Source organism: Astatotilapia calliptera, chromosome 9, assembly GCF_964374335.1.
Source record: "Astatotilapia calliptera chromosome 9, fAstCal68.1, whole genome shotgun sequence".
Classification (NCBI taxonomy): domain Eukaryota; kingdom Metazoa; phylum Chordata; class Actinopteri; order Cichliformes; family Cichlidae; genus Astatotilapia; species Astatotilapia calliptera.
In genome coordinates, this window is record NC_137430.1 from 26,622,966 (window position 1) to 26,641,727 (window position 18,762).

The 18,762-nt window shown below is 39.2% G+C and overlaps 1 protein-coding gene across 5 annotated transcripts in view; it reads right to left on the bottom strand.

The window, feature by feature from the left end:
* LOC113029322 (collagen alpha-1(XV) chain-like) overlaps nucleotides 1–18,762 on the bottom strand; it is a 122,247-nt gene that overhangs the window by 51,369 nt on the left and 52,116 nt on the right. For 2 of the 5 annotated variants that reach the window (XM_026180148.2, XM_026180150.2), the window contains exons 1-2: nucleotides 7,152–7,546; nucleotides 6,978–7,060 (exon numbers count right to left, since the gene is read on the bottom strand). The exons of 1 other annotated variant lie outside the window; for it this stretch is intronic. In XM_026180148.2, the coding sequence (XP_026035933.2) occupies nucleotides 6,978–7,060; nucleotides 7,152–7,189 (121 nt within the window). In that variant the 5' untranslated portion in view covers nucleotides 7,190–7,546. Of the gene's footprint in view, nucleotides 1–6,977; nucleotides 7,061–7,151; nucleotides 7,547–18,762 lie in introns of those variants that run through there. 2 more of the 5 variants (XM_026180146.2, XM_026180149.2) reach the window with 2 other exon arrangements.

An 18,762-nucleotide genomic window follows, 5' to 3' on the forward strand; every position in this document is an offset into this window, starting at 1 on the left:
TTATGGGAATCTATAGCAGGGGTGGGACATTTTGACCCAACAGAAACAGAATTCATACCAAGTGATGCAAAAATTTAAAAAAAAAAAAAATCAGCCAAATTTTAAGGAATTTCCCAAACAAAACCACATGTCAGAATAATTTTGGGCAAAAAAATTGTCATGGGATTAATTGTGTGACCACAAGGACTGTCTGTATCTGTGATTTTCATGCACATTAGACTTTGCAGAGATTTCGCACGGAAAAAGGAAGGACTTTGATCTGCTAGTAGCACTATAAAGACAAACTCCTGGGAATAATAGAATTCATCATTAAGGGAAAAGCTGAACAAAATGTCATAACAAAGTACGGACGTCTTCAATCTGTGTTTTTCTTTTTCTCTCTCTCTCTCTCTCTCTTAAATGTCATTAAGAAAAACAATCTATTTTATATTGAATAAGAGTATTGATATTTTCCAGACACAAACAGCAGCGACAGTCGGTAAAGGAGTCAAAGCGCAGAGCTGTTTGATCCTCTTCATCCAGTGCTGGATTAAAGACCAAGGAAAAGAAAACAGTTGACAACATCCAACAAAGTGTTTGCAGCTCCAGTATTGAGGATGAAAAAAACCCTTTGATGGCCAAAGCTTTGATTTAAAGGAGCGACAATGGATGTTCAGATAAGAATTAATGAGAGGTTTAGTAAAGATAAGTTATCTTAGGAATTTGAACTTGCCAACATGCTCCATCAATTTCCAAAAAAAAGACTTAAAAACCAAGAAGGGAGGTCAAGGTGACATTAGCGATCACACCTTTATCTTCCCACACAGAAACTTGCTATACTTAACACATCCTGTGTTTGTTGTCAGGTTTCATGCCTTGAAGTCATTCATCTCATCCCACACAGACTGCCACTTAAAATAGTGGCTTGTTTTGTCCAGGACAAATTTAGCTATTCCTGTTTACCCTCCAGGATAATGCATGTGTTTTTAGTTAAGGGTTTCTTTTGGATCACTTGCAGAGGCCCCAATACAGGCTGTATAGCAGCTTTCCTCAAAGTGTTATTGTCAGCAGCACACAGCCAGTGTCTTTGTAGCTGCGTTTTCATGGTCTCGTGTTCATTTTGAAAGATTTTAATGAGAATATTAGAAAAAGAAATCAAAAAAGACAAGATCAAGACCACATGACAATCAGTCACAAGTGATGAATGAAATACAATCCAGATGAAGACAGCAGTTGGTACAGTGGACCAAATATGGAAGTTGGAAGTAAACAGTAATAACCTGGGCTGCAGACACTGCAACAAAAACAAGCCACAGTACATCTTGAATCGGTTTGAGCTTGCTGACATAGGAAAGTGTAAACAGCCACAAGAATGGTTCAACTCTTATCTCAAGAAGGGACACATGAGGCCACATAGTCTTATGCCTAAATGACTATAAAAGAGGGTGAATAGGTCATTTTCCAGTGTCTAAATGTTTAGGATAACTCCTCAGCGTCGACTAGGTGAGACATTTCAGGCATATCCTGCTGGGAGGAGACCCCAGAGTGAAGAAATTACATCTCTAGGCTGACCTAGAAATACCTCGAAGACCCCCTGGAAAGGCTGGAGGCAGTGGCTGGAGAAAGGGATGTTTGGGTATCACTGCTTGGACTGATGTGATTCACACTCGGATAAGTAACAGAAGACAAAATGACAGGTCGATACATGTAATAGTTTGCAGAAACAACTTCTAGAAGTGCAGATTTAAAGTGTGAAAAGTACAGAAATTTGTGGATTTTGTACAGCCATTTTTAACGTGCAGTTTGTGGTTAGATAGGTGTTTTGTCACAAAGTCTTGAAGGTAGACATGTGCAAGATTTTCTTCTGTTTATTTGGTCACCTTCCCATGAAGTTCAAAGAAAAACTAGTGAGCATATTTGGTCTTTTTCATAACCTGCACAACCATGGTTTGAATTCTGTGCATGCGCATCTTTTTGCTATGTAGTACTGGAAATAATGTAATGTTTGCCTTTTAGATTATAAAAGGCAGTCTTGAACTGAAACAAACTAGAATTCTGATGTGATTTGCTAAACTTTTCCTGAGCCAAAACCAAAAGGTATACAAGACTAAGTGCATTAGCAAGCTAAAGCAAACGTTTGATTTGTTATGGCAGTGCTTCCAACAGTTAATTCATTTTCATGTGAGTTGAACATCTCAGAGGAAAACACGTGTCAGTTACAGCACATCATTGCAGCATAAAAAAGCAAAGGCAGCATTATTTATACGGTGTAACCTCGTACGGCCCATTGGCAAATTTGTCACGGTTTATAAACACGTGGATGTGGTCAAAGAAACAGCTGGCCTCTCTTAACATTCGGTGGTAGTCAGAGTGATATCACCTGATTGTTTCCTTTTTGGTGACAGCTTTTGTGCTCGGACCTCGCTGTTGTGATGTTTCCCAAGAAATACAAGCTCAGTATTTTATGAGTTGACTCACTTGTCTGCTATGTCATCTTGTGGATGGAAACTGGACATTTATTATTTTAATCGGAAAATGTTACAGACTTTTAAAGCCTCAAATGTTGTATGTAGGGGTTTTTTGCTTAGCTATGAAATCACAGTTGGACAGGGCTGAGAATCTCCCTATGAAGTAGTTTTAATAACAGTCTTAATAATCAAAAGCTGACATGTTACCTCTGTTCAAGCCCACAATCTAGATGACCCACATCAAAACTGGAGCCAAACCAGGATCTCATCAAGTCAGAATCAAGACCAAATGGATGTGGAAATATTACATATTGCTATTACATAATGCTTCCTTATAGTCAGTGTCAGCATGCATGTATTATTAAAACTATGATTAAGACTGGATCTACAGGTTTTATTGTCATATAATAGAGTGAATTTCATCAGCTACTATGAAACCAAGGCTTTTGGATTAATAAGAGTTACACTGAGATCTTCCTCTTTTTATTGGTTAATGCAGCAATAATCCAGCGGCTTCCAGCTAAAATTAGGAGCTACAGAAGCCTGGTACTTCCACAAAGATTTATTTCCATTTCCATTGTTTTCATCACACTTGAAGTCTTCATCTGACACTGACAAATCATGATACCTCCCCAGGAAATATATCCAGCACTGTGCAGCTAAGCCTCCAGCTACAAAACCAATCTTTGGTGGTTTAACACCAAAGTAGTTTTTGGAGAAAGGTTGACATTTCAGTGAGTTAAATCAACTCTTTTATACTTGAGTGACCTAAATTGAATCTATCGTTTGGTTCTTTTGCCAGTGATAATCTTGAGGTCAGTAAAAGTTGCTTGTTTTATTGCACCCTGTTTGTTACTCTGATGCAAGTCTAACCTCATTACCCTGATGACCTTCACAGAGCAAATATGAGATAAACAGAAAACAGGCCTGTGTTTACCAGGAGAAAAAATGCTTTGCTTTGGTGTGAGAATCAATCTCTTTTAAATTCTGTTTTATTTTGCAACACGTTTATATATTTAAACTTGAGGTTTTCTTCTGGCTCAACATTTTCTCATTCAAAACAGCTTCATACAAAAGTCAAATGTGGGTCATGTGTGCAAACCACAGTCATCCCCCACCCTATTTTTTCCTATATCGGTAATATACTTCTAACAACACCCTTTAACCTCTCTAAGGACTTGCATCATGACAATAATCTTGTGATAATCATCGCCACCATTGTCTTCATCATAATCACCCTGATCACTATAATTACCCTCAGCACCAAGTTCAGTGTAATCACCACATTCTCTTATACTCACATCATCAGCCACACTGTCTTATCATCCTTCATTGTTCACTGTCCTGGACGTTTATTTTGCTTCAGATAATTAAAACCATTATCATTGGACAATAATTACCATGTGGACACCAGCTGGAGAGCTTTGCATGCGTGTACTCATTTTGACGTATATAAACCCATGCATGTGCAAGTGCACATACAGAGTTGCTACTCTATATATGCATATGCACTCATTAGTGAAGATTGAAAACAGGGAGTACCCTGGCAGGTATTCATTTATTATTATTTTGGATATGAAAACAATAGGGCTGATATTTGGATCCTTTTCATCTTGGACCAAAGTGGTTTTACAATTTATTTTTGTAAAATAAATTGTAAAACCATTTATTTTTTACAATTTATTTTAAAGAGTTTACTTATTAAACTCTTTACTTTAATAAGTAAAGAGTTTCTTTACTTATTAATGGGATTTTCAAAATGGTGTTCTCAACATATTTAACTTCAAATTTAATAGAAAATCTATACGTCTACACATTCAACACAATGTCCCATTTTTAAAACCCTGAGCATGTGTAGCCTTCCATATATTGGATTTTTGGATCCTTGAAGTGACCGCTCCAAGTTATCAGCTCATGTCAGGACGTTGCGTTACGAAGATTCATCACACAGGCACATACTGTATCAAGCGTCTTTAACCACAATTACCTGCACAGCAATCATTTTGTGAAATTATTGCACTACAAGAAAACCTTGAAAGATAACAAAATCTTTAAAAGGCTTTAAAAAAGTGACTATTGTACATTCATCTCTCTCACAAATGTTATGACGGATGGTAATTAGCAATATATTGTATACTAAAGCTGTTTTATATATAAACGTTTGCTGCAGACCTGGACATGATAACATGGGAGTCTGAAAACTGACTCACTTTTGGGGCTAGCTTAAATTAGCCATTCAAAGAACTGCAGTTTTTGGCACTGCTATGTTGGCTTAACTTTTTAGCCACTTGGTTAGTTCAAATGACTCATGTAACTTTAATACATAACTTATTTATTCATTCACTGACAGATGCTGTAATGTTCCAGTCATGGAATTTCTCTTTGTGTTTCCAGCTTTTAGTTCTGATGCTTCCAGCTGAAAACCATTCTCACACATTAGTAACAGACATAGCTAAGAAAAGCAGTTTGCACTATTTCACACTAAGAGAAAGGATTATATCATTTTCTCCTTTTTGAAATCATGCACAGAAACGTGAATGTTGCCACAGCGACAGCTCTGTTTAAGGATATTTACAACATGCAGCTTGGAAATATGTGTCCCTGGTGCTCTCTCGGGCAAGTGAGCCAGCGTGCGCAAGCACACTCTGCTTTTTTCCCCCTGTCTTGAAAAAGTGAATCATGGCAGAGGATTATAAATATGGCAAGAACACAAACAGCCTGAGAATGGAGCCTCTGGCTCACCCAACATCTGCAGGATCTACAGTAAAGGAAACTGGACAATGAAATCACATTTTTGAAAATTTGTTTTAGCACCACCCACCTCCTCACACACATCAACACCAGTTCAGCTTGGATGCAGAGCACATTTAGAGCTTGTTTTCATTCCCACGCGATTATATTCCATTTATCTCTTAAGAGGACATGCTTATTAAAAGTGGTCACACATTGTTTTAAGCCAGCAGGAGCATAGGTTGTGTTTAATTCCTAATATAAGCAAGACCACTAAGCTCCATAAGGGCCACATTAGGTAACGAGACCCTGTAATCATTTAGCTAAGCCTGGACAATGCTGCTCTTGTGACATGGGGGTCTTTGTGGTTTACACAGGTCAAGCTATCCTTACAGATAACTGCAAAATGCTAATCTGGATTCCAGCACACTGACGAAAGCAGTGATGGTATATTGGCCTGTCTGTCTGAAGCATAGCATGAAAACTAATAAAGTGAGGATCTCAGAGATAATTGGCAATGACTGTCATCTATGACATGCACCTTCCAATGCTCAGCATTGCATCATCTTCACTCGCTTAATTATGCAGTGCTACTGAGTGCAGAGCTTTTCTGTCAATACGTACATTGTGAGGTTTTACTGGTATCCAGTTGCAATGGAAAAGAAAATCTGCAAGTCTTCCAGCACTAATTGGAAACATGTTAAAGTGTCCTGAGTGATGTATTAATCACTACAAAGAAAATCTAGGTTTAAGCTGTGAAAACAGTCTCCAGAAACAGCAAAGCACTGCACACGGGATCAGAGAAACAAGTCAGCCAAGAAATAACTCAAGAAATAATATGGAACAGAAGCCTAAAGGAGTCTCCCTCGCTTGCATCAATGCTATAAATTTAAAAGCACTGGTTTGCCAAAGAGTTTGGGAATGCCAGTATGTGTCCACATCCATCCATCGCACCTCCACCTCATCCTCCCTAAATCTGCATTATAATCAGTGTTGTGTAAGGTGACTCAAGAACCATCCCAACTGAACTTAGGCACCAGATCTTCTGATGATCAGCTGGTCTGTGATCACATTGACTTCAATTGGGCTTTTATGAATAGGTCTGCAGGTGGGTTGAACTGGCCTAAAATATACCCAAGTAGAGAATAAACTTTAGAGAGTGGTGACAATTATGTCACACCAATGGTAGCCTAGTTCTCCTCAGTGTAGGGCAGTATATGTTTCTTCATTAGACATTTAAGGCTCCTTCATGTATCTCCTGCTCAAGTAAACCTGGTCTTATAACACCAATATAAAACATCCCCTAGGATGTCAAACTGGGGCCACATTTTGAACACCACTTCAAAAAACAGGCTTAAACTCTCAAGACATCTCCAGGGTCTTTGCACTTTAATTATCACCAACATGTGAGTAAAGAGCCTAGAAGAGTTGTAGTGAAAGGGAGAAACAACAGCCAGAGACTTAAAAGAAATCTTACGCTGTCTTTTTAAATGTGGTCAAATATACAACATTGAAAGCTGAAACATCAACATTTCTATTACTTGAACATTAATTAAATCTAAAATGTCCTAAACTACTCAGCTAACCACATTATCAACAGAATAATATTTACACACACTTTTTTTTAAGTAACAGAAAAGTCCCTTTCAGGACTAGAGAGCAACTGCTCCATCATTCATATTCAACAGCTGAAAAACCTCTGAACCAGCAGAAAGTTTGCCAACAGTAGGAAAAAAAACCAAAAAAAACAAACAAACAAACAACAAGGAAAAAAAAAAAAAACAGTCAACAGCCACATACCGTCCAGCAGTTGATAGGCAGACGAGCAATGGCAGCAGAACCGGAGGGCAAGGAGAAATAATCCAAAGAGCCAGGGAAGAATGCTGCACAAAAAACACAATTTAGGAATAAGAAAACTTGCTAAAAGTTCATTAATTCAACTTCTTTACAGAAAACACAGTGGGTTTCATTTACCGTGGAGTCATCTTTAGTGTTGGTGAGTTTATGTCCATGCTAAAGTTGCCCCGTTTCTATGTGGTGCTGATAGAGACAGTGAGAGAGAGAGAGAGAGAGATGGAGCTCACTCTGCCTCGCTCTCATTCACTCCAGACTAAAAACTGCTCTTTCCTCCTCCTCTCTCTTGCCCCCTGATTCTCTCTCGCTCGCTCTCTGGTTCTCAGTCAAACAAAGGCAGCTTCAGTGAATCGGGACTCAAGGGGCCCTCGTAAAGCTGAAATCTGACTCCCAGCGTCTCCTCTATGGACCACCGCTTTCTAATCCAGCCCTCCCCTCAGACATCTCAACTCCAGATCCAAATTAACACACTCCAGTTAAACCACCCCCCCTTCCACCAGAGACACACACCACCTTTTCTCCTGCTCCCCTTCACTGGTGTGGTTTCTCTCACTTTCTCAGCACTTGGGAGCACTTTTTGTGTGGCCTTGACTTGCTGGGGGAAGACACTGTAACATCTGCAGCATTCAAAGCTTTCTTTAAGCAAAGACAAGAACTTCTGTCAGGGTCAAAGCAAATATTCAGATAGCTTAGAGCAGAGCTTACATTATTTGTTGGCATCACTTCAGTGCGTTCTCTTTGTCAGGTTCAGCCCACCAAAAGCAGAATCCCCTAATCCACAGCAGCACCTGGATTATTAGAAGTCTGGTTCTCCTTCCAAACAAATATTGGCACGGAAAATAATTTTTTCTTGTCATTTTGAATGAAATTTAGTTTCTTCTTTTTGTGTGTGTCCCGTTTGGATCTTTAGCCATCAGAATTGTTGTCTTAAGGCCAAGAAAGATGCCAAGCGGATTTATTTTACCAAGTGGATCATCATGGCCTTGCCATATTGGTCCATTTGATTGACCTTTATTATAATTATGAATTTATTTTATTTTCAGTTCCTACAAACGGGACAGACATGACTGGGGGATAGGACAGGGAGAGAGAATGAAAGAAAGAGAGGGAGAGAAAGAAAACCAAAGGGGAGAAGAGACGGTGAGAAGGGGGGGAAGAAATGAAATTTAGTTTCTAACATCCATCTTTTATTTTGACTTCCAAATCACTGCTTTGTCCTCCATAGACACACCCTTTCAGCTCTTCCTGCAGCAGGTCATCGTGGGCCATGTTAGGAGTTTTGTCTCCCCAGCCTCTTGTAGGTCTTTCCTGGGTTCTACCCTTTGAACATGCCTGGATGCGCCCAGAAGGAAACCCGATCAGACGCTTAAAAGCATCAACTTTAAGCCTCTCATACGTTTAAACGTTTTACCGTCTCCTCAAGGGTGAGCTAAAACCCCCTTTGAAGAAAAGCTCAGCCGTTTGCATGAAATATAATGATATCACACCTACCCATCCTATATTTTCAAGGCACAGAGGCACTTCATCACATTGAATCACTCATTAGCTGAATGTTGTTCCAGATTCTTTCACCCTACTTTAAACCCTGGTGACTCCTATAGTTTCCAAAAGACTTCTGGTTATATAGAAATCTGGGTATGGGAAAACAGTTATGAACTTGGGTCAGTACTTTCAGGTCATATTGAATACACTATAAGGTTAATTTAGGGTTAGGGGGTTAGGATTGGGGGTTAGGGTAAGGGTTTGTATTCATGAGTGAATCATAATTGTTGCTTACCATAAAAGTCCTCATATTTGGAGCTGCCTTCTTGATACAAAGGTTTTGTTTTGTTTTGTTTTTTACTTTCAGTCCACCCCTGATCTGCCAGTGCATTCACTGTCTAGGGCATCAACTAGAAATTAAATCCAAAAAATAACAACATTTAGCACATTTCTCAATTTAGAGATTTTTTGTGAACTTTGCTTCTGTTTTCACTCGCTATTTAGTCAGTTTTAGGCATCAGACCTTCTTGACTAGGTTTATGAAAAGGGGTAAACATTATTCCTACACTTTGAAAAACAGCACTTAAGGGTTTCCATTGACTCCAAGAACCAGTATATGTCTCATCTCTCCATTGGCATGACCAGGTGCATCTCACCACTGACACTAAAGGACACCTGACATGCAAGCTGCTTTGACAAAATTGCACTATTTCACAGCTCACAGGCTGACTGCTACCCATCAAAGTGTGATTAAACTACAATATCTAACTCACCGTCAAAAACAGTAAACTCATCAGATCCTGAGATTGCTAAAATCCACATTTTTGGGCGTCTTATGATATAAAAATAAAGTCAGAATAGCAGAAATAGCAGACAATGTGGCACACACTGCAAAGGAATTTTGTGATAATAGGTTAATCATTTCTGCTTGTGATAACACCTCTGGTGACTCATCAGACCCAGTGTCTGGACTGAAGAGCACTTCATACAGGAGCAAAATGGAATCTGCTTTAAACAAACGCACGCAAACCCCCGCCGGTCTGTCTGCAGGAGCCAATGTGGTCGAGGGGAGGACAGATAAGGATGTGTTCAGACCTTGCTTCTGACGGCTCAGACAGATAAGAGCCATCATGGACTGTGAGTGATGCTATTAGTGAGGCAGAAACTATGATAAGCTTTATTCACATAACTGACATCATACTGACTGACCAGCGCTTTCATGAGATGCTGAGTGTCTTTTTACCCATATCTTTCCTTCTTTATGCGATCTGTTATACTAGATAATTTGTTAATGAGGATTTATTCCATTAAAATAAAAAGCTGTCTTGGATGTGAAGTTGCAGTTGTCCAGCTGTAAAAGGGCAAGAGGCAAGGTACACCCTGAACAGGTCACCTGTGCATCACAAGGCTACAGAGAGACAGATTCATAATTAAATTCACACCTATGGCCAATTCAGAATCACCAGAATCATGAAAGTCTTCGGACTTTGAAAGGAAGCTGGAGTAACCAGAGAGAACCCATAGAGACACAGGGAGAACATGCAAACTATAAAGCCTAAAATCCAGTAAAGAAACAGGCTATCCATAAGTACATCTACAACAAACCACAAAAACTTTCCCTAACCTAATACTAAACCGAAAACATCTCAAACAACAGATATAAATGAGTTACTGTTATCAAAGTTTCATGAGGGGAATCCATAACCATAGCCCTAAAAGAGATCTAACCAAATATAGGGTACGTGTCCAACCTTCTCCACTAGAACAATCTATTGCCAGTGACAGTAATATGGGCTGAAATTACATTTACTCTAAAATGTATTTCCCAGTCCAAGGTAATCCCTGTTTGTTCTTTGAACATACTGTTTTCAACGAGAACAGTCATAAAAGAAAACAGTTATATGGCCTATTAAAGTCTGGTGGTCATGTGGATACTGATGCTGTGCAAATAAGCCCCTCTTTGTACACGAACTAGAAATTTCCAAATGACATCTGAAACAAAAGTGGTGAAGATTCGATTTATAAACTTGTCAGAAAAGCTCTTTTTTAAATTAATGTTTGTTCCTGGCAAAATCCTGACTGAAAAATACAGTGACCAACTTTCTGTGCTGCCAAGATTACTTATTACGCCCCCTCTCCACCCACGAGCACCTAAGATTTTTCAGAGCTCTCCATAGTAGTCTGTGTATTTTGAAGTAAACAGAGTGAAGGGAGAATTCTTCGTGATGTTAGAAACACAAAGACAAGGAGCAATAGACCGCCGTTTCTATGCAAAGAAAACAGTAACAGAGAGAAAGGGATTTCAGTCTCTGGGTGGCAGCAGCTTAAAAGGGGTCCAGTCTGAGGTCTTGCTGGTATGAGTCAGTAAGATACCAGATCGTCATCCCTCTTTAGGTAACAGCTCTGAGAAAGCAGGCCGAGCTGCCCCAGATGACATCAAAAAGCACCAAAAGAAAACATCTGCTAACAGCGCCTGGCTTTCAGTTTGTAAAGAATAGCCTTTTTTAAGGGAATTTCCATGTTCAGACTTAACTGTCTGTGGTTTGAAACAGACTGCAGTGCTGCTGAAAAACAGTCAGGGATTTTTAATAAGACAAAACCACCAAGAGTCTAAATGGATTGTGATATGAAACAGTCAAAAAATCTGCCTTTACTTTGATGATATTTGAACTGCCCTCAATCGATGTAGAGAGATCTGATAACAGAAAGAGTGTTGTAGAATAAAGCAGGAGGACGCCCCGAGAGCTGATAAATGTTGAACAAATGTGGAATGGGCTCAAAAACATGCTCGCAATTTCAATAGTCCTTATCTTACCTCCTCTAACCTTCAGATAAAAGCAGTGAGAACAGTGATGATAAATGCTATAAGGAGAAAAACACAGAGAGCAGGTGAGATCTCTCTGAAGTGATCCATACTGTCACCAAGATGATTCTTTTAACTGCTTTTTCTTTTAGAAAACAAATTTAACTTGAAAGGTTTTCACGAAACGATTCCAATCACACTGGCCAATTTGGAGACTTAATTAATCTTTCCCACACATTTTGTACATGCAGAACAATTAAAGGTCCACCTTTTGCATTGAGAAGTGCTTTAATGGTATGGTATAGATTCAACAATTTGGCAACACCATCCACGATGTAAATCTCCGCCACATCCCACAGATGCTTGACCAGGTTGCGATCTGGTGACTGTGGAGGCCATTTGAGTACAGTGAACGGTGAATATGGGCTCATTGTGGTCATAAAGAAATGAAGACAGTTAGTAACAATCCTCAAGTAATCTGTAATCATGCACAGTTGGTACCAAGTAACCCGAAATGCCAAGAAAATATCCACAGCATCATTACACCACCAACAATGTCAACCATTGATTCAAGGTGGGATAGATCCATGCTTTCATGTTGTGAATGCCCAATTCTGACCCTACCATCTGAATAGTGCAGCAGAAAAAGACTAGTTGTCTAATTCTGGCAACATGTAGTCGAAGTTCCTCATTCTTGCTGCTGTAGACCCTCTGCTTTAATGTTTAACATGCTCAGAGATGCTCTTCTACATAATTTGGTTGCAATGGTAGTAGTAGTTGAGTTGCTATTCTCTTTGTAGGTTTAAAAGCAGTCTGGCGATTCTCCTTTGACCTCTGGCATCAACATTGCATCTGCTAACCATGTATTTGATAAGCACCTCGTCAGAGCTGTGGATGCTGGTCTTTGAGTCATCCTTCTTGACTGGTGCTTTTTCAATATCTCTCCTAATGGTTCAGAGTTCAGACTACTCCATTTTGAATGCTACCCAGTGTGCAGATAATCTGCAAGCATTGCATCAAATTCTACTCCTACACAGATGATTGCCAATAAACTCTGCAGCTAAATTCCTCCTAAACAACTTTTCAGTTTCTTCTGTCTGAAGTCTTCATATTCTTGTGAAAGCAAAGTGTACAAAACCAAACTGCAAGATGCTTTCTACTGGAATTCACTTGACTTTATTCATGACATTTGACTTTTTCTGCTTTTTAAAAATAAATTAATGTCAGTCACAGGAAGAACACTCACAAAATAACCTTTTTAAAAATTAGTGTTCAACCTCCCAAATGTTTGCTTTTTCAGAGAAGGGACAAAAAGAACTTCTTGTATTTTACTCAGTCTCAAAAGGTCTGAAAAAGCAAGTCTTACCAATGTTTCTTTTGGTGATGCCATGTTCTTTTTAAATGAAAGAAAATCAATAAAAACTTGCAGAAACCCTTTCAGTCATCTTTAATGCAAAACACATCCAGTGGGTGTAAATCAGACCAAAATAAACTGGCTTCTTTGCGTTTTCAGACATTCAGCATTCATCATCTCCCGTTTTTCAGCTTTTCACCATCTCTCTCTGACATGGCTGACATGGTCTGCACAGCTCACGGGGTTGGGAACAGAAGTTTCTTGCATTATGAAGCCTGATCACAATTATTTGTATTGAGGGTTCAAAGGTTGCACTTGGTTTCTGAGGTGAGATGACGGTGGAGCGGCAGAATGTGCTTGTGCGTGTCTCAGGTCAACATAGAAAAAAAAGCTTCTGATGTTCTTTAAGCTGAAATTCAGAAAGCTGTATTAACAAAAGGGGCCCTGCTAGTGAAAACAAGCAACTGGCTCTCTATTCAGTTTCAGAGTGATTGACAGGGACAAGGTCAAACTGCTTTCTCAAAGAGAAAGACGGGTTTTAAATAAATTTAGACCCTGCCTAGCCAACAGACAAGGCAAAAAAATATATATTTAATAATTTAGAACTGGCCAAGAAAATAATAAGTTTTGGCTCTGGATCAAGCAGCATATAAAAAAGAAAAATAGGCTGTACATTAGGGTTAAAAACACTATAAAAGGCACTGGTACCTAAAAGTTTAGACCTTTGTTTTCTTATCATAAACTATTATAAGATTGGGATAAGGAACAAAGCTGAAGTTTGTCTCTGAAATAAATAAATGAAATAAACACTTGCTTGTCATGCTTACATTTTATGTCCATCTATCCACTTTCTGTCACTTATTTCGCTCCAGTGGCAGGACCCAGACTAAGCTTCATATACACCATATAACTTAATCTGAGTGGTCAGATAGCTAATAAACAGCTAAAACTCCTCCTGATCTACCCAAAAAACCAAGGGACAGAAATTTGCTCACATCATGTAGCTCCACTTCAGGGTTTCCTCTCCACCCCTGTTACTTTGTAGGAATGCACTTACAGGTGTTTAACCTGCCGGTGAGCGAGCCAAGCAGCAAGAGATGCCAGAATTGTCAAGTTACATTTAAAATCACATTTATCTTTAGATTTACTGCTACAATGCGGAGGTAATTATTGCCTCCTGGTGTAATCATCCTCACTGGTTCTCCTGGCTACAAGTGCCAAACTCAAGTGCTTCCACTGTGAAATGCCAAAAGTCTGACCTGTAAGCTGGCCTTGTGCGACACTTCAGTCTCCTTGCAAACACACTGACTGCATGCAGATTGGAGAAGATCAGGCTGCAGAGTGCATGGCAATTATGAGGTTAAATTGTCATACTGTGTTTGCATTTTGCTTGGAATTTGAAGTATAAATAAAAGTAGCCTGAACGTAATGGAACGTCAGTCAGAGAGGATTCAGTAGCAGCAGCAGCCAGATATTGTTCATTCATTCTGTGCTTGGCTGCAGCTGCAGCTCAGAGGGGAAAACAGGCAGAAAAATGAGACGTGCTTAACACGGGTGGTGTTTCGATTTCAGGCTGGAACTTTGTAGTTTCTTACTGTATGCTGTCGTTAGCAACATCATATCCATCATAAATATACTATCAACTATTTTATTTTATTACGGTGTTAAAATAGTTCATTTCGGGGAGGAGAATCTTGGTGTTAAAACATACTCACATTTTACCCCTGTGATTCATTTGTGTGTGCTTCTGTTTATTGTGGATACCACCGGGCATTTAAGCCTTGTTTTTGTTTCCAGCTACTTTCCACATTTGATGCCCAGACAGCTAACTCATCAGTGAAACGACATTTTCTGTGCACAAGTCATATTAAAGTTATAAGCAGTGTCTTCTTCGTCTTCTCTGTATGTACTTGTCTGATATATAAGGTATGAGAACACAGAGCACGACACTAGAATAACACTGAAATGAATAACATCTGGATGTAATTTGATATGTTAAACGCAAAATTTTAGAAGGCTCTCAGCTTAAAGTGTGGGATGATTCATAAGCAGAGGGAGACATGGATTTCTGTGAGCTCAAACCCACATGAGCAGCAAAAACAATCAGGCACATTCCAGCATCCACCTTTCATGGTCCTAGGAAATCATCTTTACTAATAATGGTATAACAGTTTTATAAGTTGTTTATTTTTTGTCTTTTTACAAGTCATTTGGTGGGTTTACCCATGTTCAGCTTGATTTACTAGTTAATTACTTTTCATTGACAATAAGCACCCATTTAGCAAGAGTTGGAGTGCAACACACCCTGGACAAGTAGCCTGTCACAGGGCCTGTGATATTTAATAACAACATAAGCGTACTGTGTCAGTAATTCTTAACCTAATACACTAGGGTCACAGGAGTAAAGTTTTAGCTTTATTATCAGAGGAAAATATTTCAGTGAAGCTTGTTAAGTGATGTCAGAACCCCCAAATATTCTCCCAATTTCACACATTAAGGGACAGTTATCAATAGAAGAGTTTGCAGAGAGAAGCTAAAAAGTAAGTGTTTTAAGCCTGCATTCATTTGAATGACACATGTAGTTGCAAGGAGATTTCCTACTTCATACTATATTAACACTGAGTGTATTTTGTAAATTCTAAGACTCAGAAAGGAGAATTTTCTAGGGTATGGCCATCAGGGTGGGTTTTGCCACTGACCTCTTTTTAGGCTATGGACTGAATTAACTACTACCAAGAGAAGTAGGCCTACAAAGTGCTTGCTAGTTTAATAAAGACTAAAGTTGCAGCTGTTACACCTTTTTGTCTGGGTCATGTTCACATTGTGACAGAAGTTGAGAAAGTAGTGAAAATGTAAAACTTTAGAGTGTGTGTACAGCTGTTTGCTTTGGCTGCCTAGCTAGCAAAAAGCTCCTTTAATCAAACCAACACATGTAAATCCCACAGCTTAGCACTAATGCTGCTATATAAACCAATAATGCTGTTTTGCATTAGTTTTACGACACAAGACTAACAATTTTTGACAACTCAAACTGTGGCTCCGACATGAAGTAACACATCTGCTGAGACAGAGAAGCTCATTACTTATGATAGTAAAGGCATCAGGAGGACAAACATTTGAAGGCATGTGCACAAGTACTGACTCTTGTCACTGCTTCAGTGTCCATTTATTCCAGTGATGCTCAGGGAAACGTGGCTGGTAAACACAGATGGAGTGAGGCCTGCAGCTTCTTGTCTGGTCCAGCCTGTCCTGTGGACAGGACAAAACACTCGCTAGCTTTTCTCACTTACTGTCAACTGTCTGCCAAAAAGGTTAGCATATATCTTCTATTTCTTTTTCTTACTCTTGAACAGATCTGATCCATTCTGATTTCATCATCCTGGATTCCAGGTGTGAGAAATAGGGTCAAGAAGTTTGTGGAAAAGTCTTTAAATTTACCTGCATTTATATTTCTCAGCTTCCTGTGCTTACATTATGTTCTCTACAAGATAATGTACAAATCAAACTTGTTCTACAATATCTCAAGATTGCTGTTTGCTTATAGTTTATTTCTGCACAGTAAACACTGTGATTAGTAAGGTGGGGTTGCTGAGATTTCTCTTACTTATGAACATATACACACTGCAATCAAAGAGTTTACGCAAAAGTTCATGTACTCACGCCCCAAACTAAAGAAAAAGCAGAGTTCAAAACAACAACCACATCCAATGCAGCAAAAGAAATAAACTTTAGATTACAAAATGCCTTCCTCACAATAGTTTGTCTTCTTACCATCAAAGCACTTGAATGAAACATAATGAATCAATCGTTTTATATACTGACATGTCTTGGGAGGAAAGATGTCCTTGTGCACACAATCTGGAAGTTGTTCATAAAACAAAAGACAGACTGCCGCAGACATTTGTTCACTGCTTGTGGATCCAGGTGAGGAATTGCCTTCGGGGAACTTTTACATCATGGCTAGCATGCAATGAGGAGCGCTGGAAGCTATCTTGTCCAAAAGTCTGGTATTAACATCTGACTGGGACAGTCCAGCTTCTTCACATCAGGGTTGCAGCTCTGAAGCAAACCCCTCAGAGCATAACTAATCTCCATCGCTCAGTCCAGTGTTTCCAGTCAGACCTCTGACAACTGATGTCTCAGCCGTGGGCCAATCGCGTTTTTGAGTTTGAATCAAAAGTCACTTTTCCAGATGGAGAGGTGAATATGAGAAAAACAATAATTCTTACTCTCTTTACTAAATCGCTTTTTTCTCTCATGTTACTGAAAGTATTGCTCTGTTTGGGCCAAATTCAAAGGTTTCACACGAGGTGATGTGTGAAATGAAGCTGGGAGCAAATACAAGTTACTGAATAAGCTAAAAATCTCTAACTTGTCTTTCAGATGAGATCTAAGTTCCAATGTATCTGGAAATTTGTTTTGTGAGTTTGTGGCCCATTTTGGGGGCATCATTTGCCCAAAACATGAAATCAATAAATTAAATGAAAATATGTATCTGAAAATATATTAGCAGGTTTTTCTGGACTTTTGTAACACACCATGGTAATCGTTAACTTTGCTAAGCTACCAACTGCTAACAACAAACCTTTGACAATAAACACAAAGAGTTCAATAAAAGTCCTCAGAGCTTAGATTTACCACACCAAATCATCTTTTTGGTTTGCATGTTTATAGCTTTATTTTTAAAGCACATTTTTTAATAGTTTTATCCATCTTGAAATGATGAATCGAATTTTCTGGTTAGCCTGTTTCCATTCCCAGAGACATTTCATACACTTGCATTCTCCCTAACCCGCTGGTGTCCCCTAAATGAGCAAAAGGGCCATTCGATGATCCACCAGGTTACGAACATCGAATGACATCGAATGGCACTTACACACTGGGTAAGTTTCAGGTTTTAAAATGTAGAGTGAATGGGGTTATTTTAATCAAAGCCACTATGCCTAACCCTAAACAGCAAGTAAAAGCAAAAGTAAAAAGTGAAAGCAAACAAGACTAATCAGTGAGTACTGAAAGGTGAAGGTCTTTAAGCTCCCAGATGCTGACTCTGTCACTTAATAAATGAACAATAACTCTTGGCAGCCAGAATTGGCACAGCCAGTGCATCGAGGAACCAACGCCCATCTACGCAGTGATATTTGACACCCTGGGATTAAAACACATTGGTCTGCTTTTTCATTACCAGGCAAAGCAGGCAAAGGCATACATCTCTGTATGTCATCCGAAGAGAAATCCATACACAGATGGACACGTTGCACTTTACAAAAAGGCGAACATGGGATTCTTTGAATTATGGCCACAAACCAAGGAGCTTTCAGGTTTCTGGACTGTGACACATCTATAGGGCCATGAGTGCAAGGTGTAAAAAAGAAAGTGAAGAAATTATGACAATGAAGGCACTAAACTGCTGTGGTTGTTGTCTAGCAAAGTGTTTCAGATCAGAAAATATTTGGAACTGACTTAGACAAGGCATTGGAAAATGGTCAAGCATCTGGATGAACCAACTACTTCATCCCTGGGCACTCATCGGGGCCATGGCATATTTCCGAGATCTTTCCTTTGTGATGTAAGGAGCTGCTTTAACTCAGTCAATCCACAATATTGCCAATCCACACCCTGTGCCTCACGCAACACTGAGATGACGTCAATTCTGGATATTTGACTGGAAAGATATAAACTACAGGCCTTCCCTGCATTTGTGTAACTGCACAGGTATTGTCAGTTTTGTTCCTGATTTAATTTAATCAAACACTGACACAACTCGTGAGGCATAAAAGATCTCTTTTAAAGGCAGAGATGACTAATGAACAACAGCACCGCAGAATCTGAGGTCATCTTTAAAGTCTGACCCACATATTATCTCCAGATCTAAGTCTGCGGTTAGCTTTCATTGCTGGGAAACGATTCTACAGTCATGCTAACAAAATTGGCAAGAGCCCAAATGACTGTCCTTGCTAACCCAGGGTGGCTGCAAACAATTCTTTATTGGTCAATTCTTTGATTAATCAGCACCATCATTCAGACTGTTGCAGGTCTGACGGGACTTCCCTGGTAATCTTCTGAATTTTTGTGGGCTCTTTTTAATTGAAACC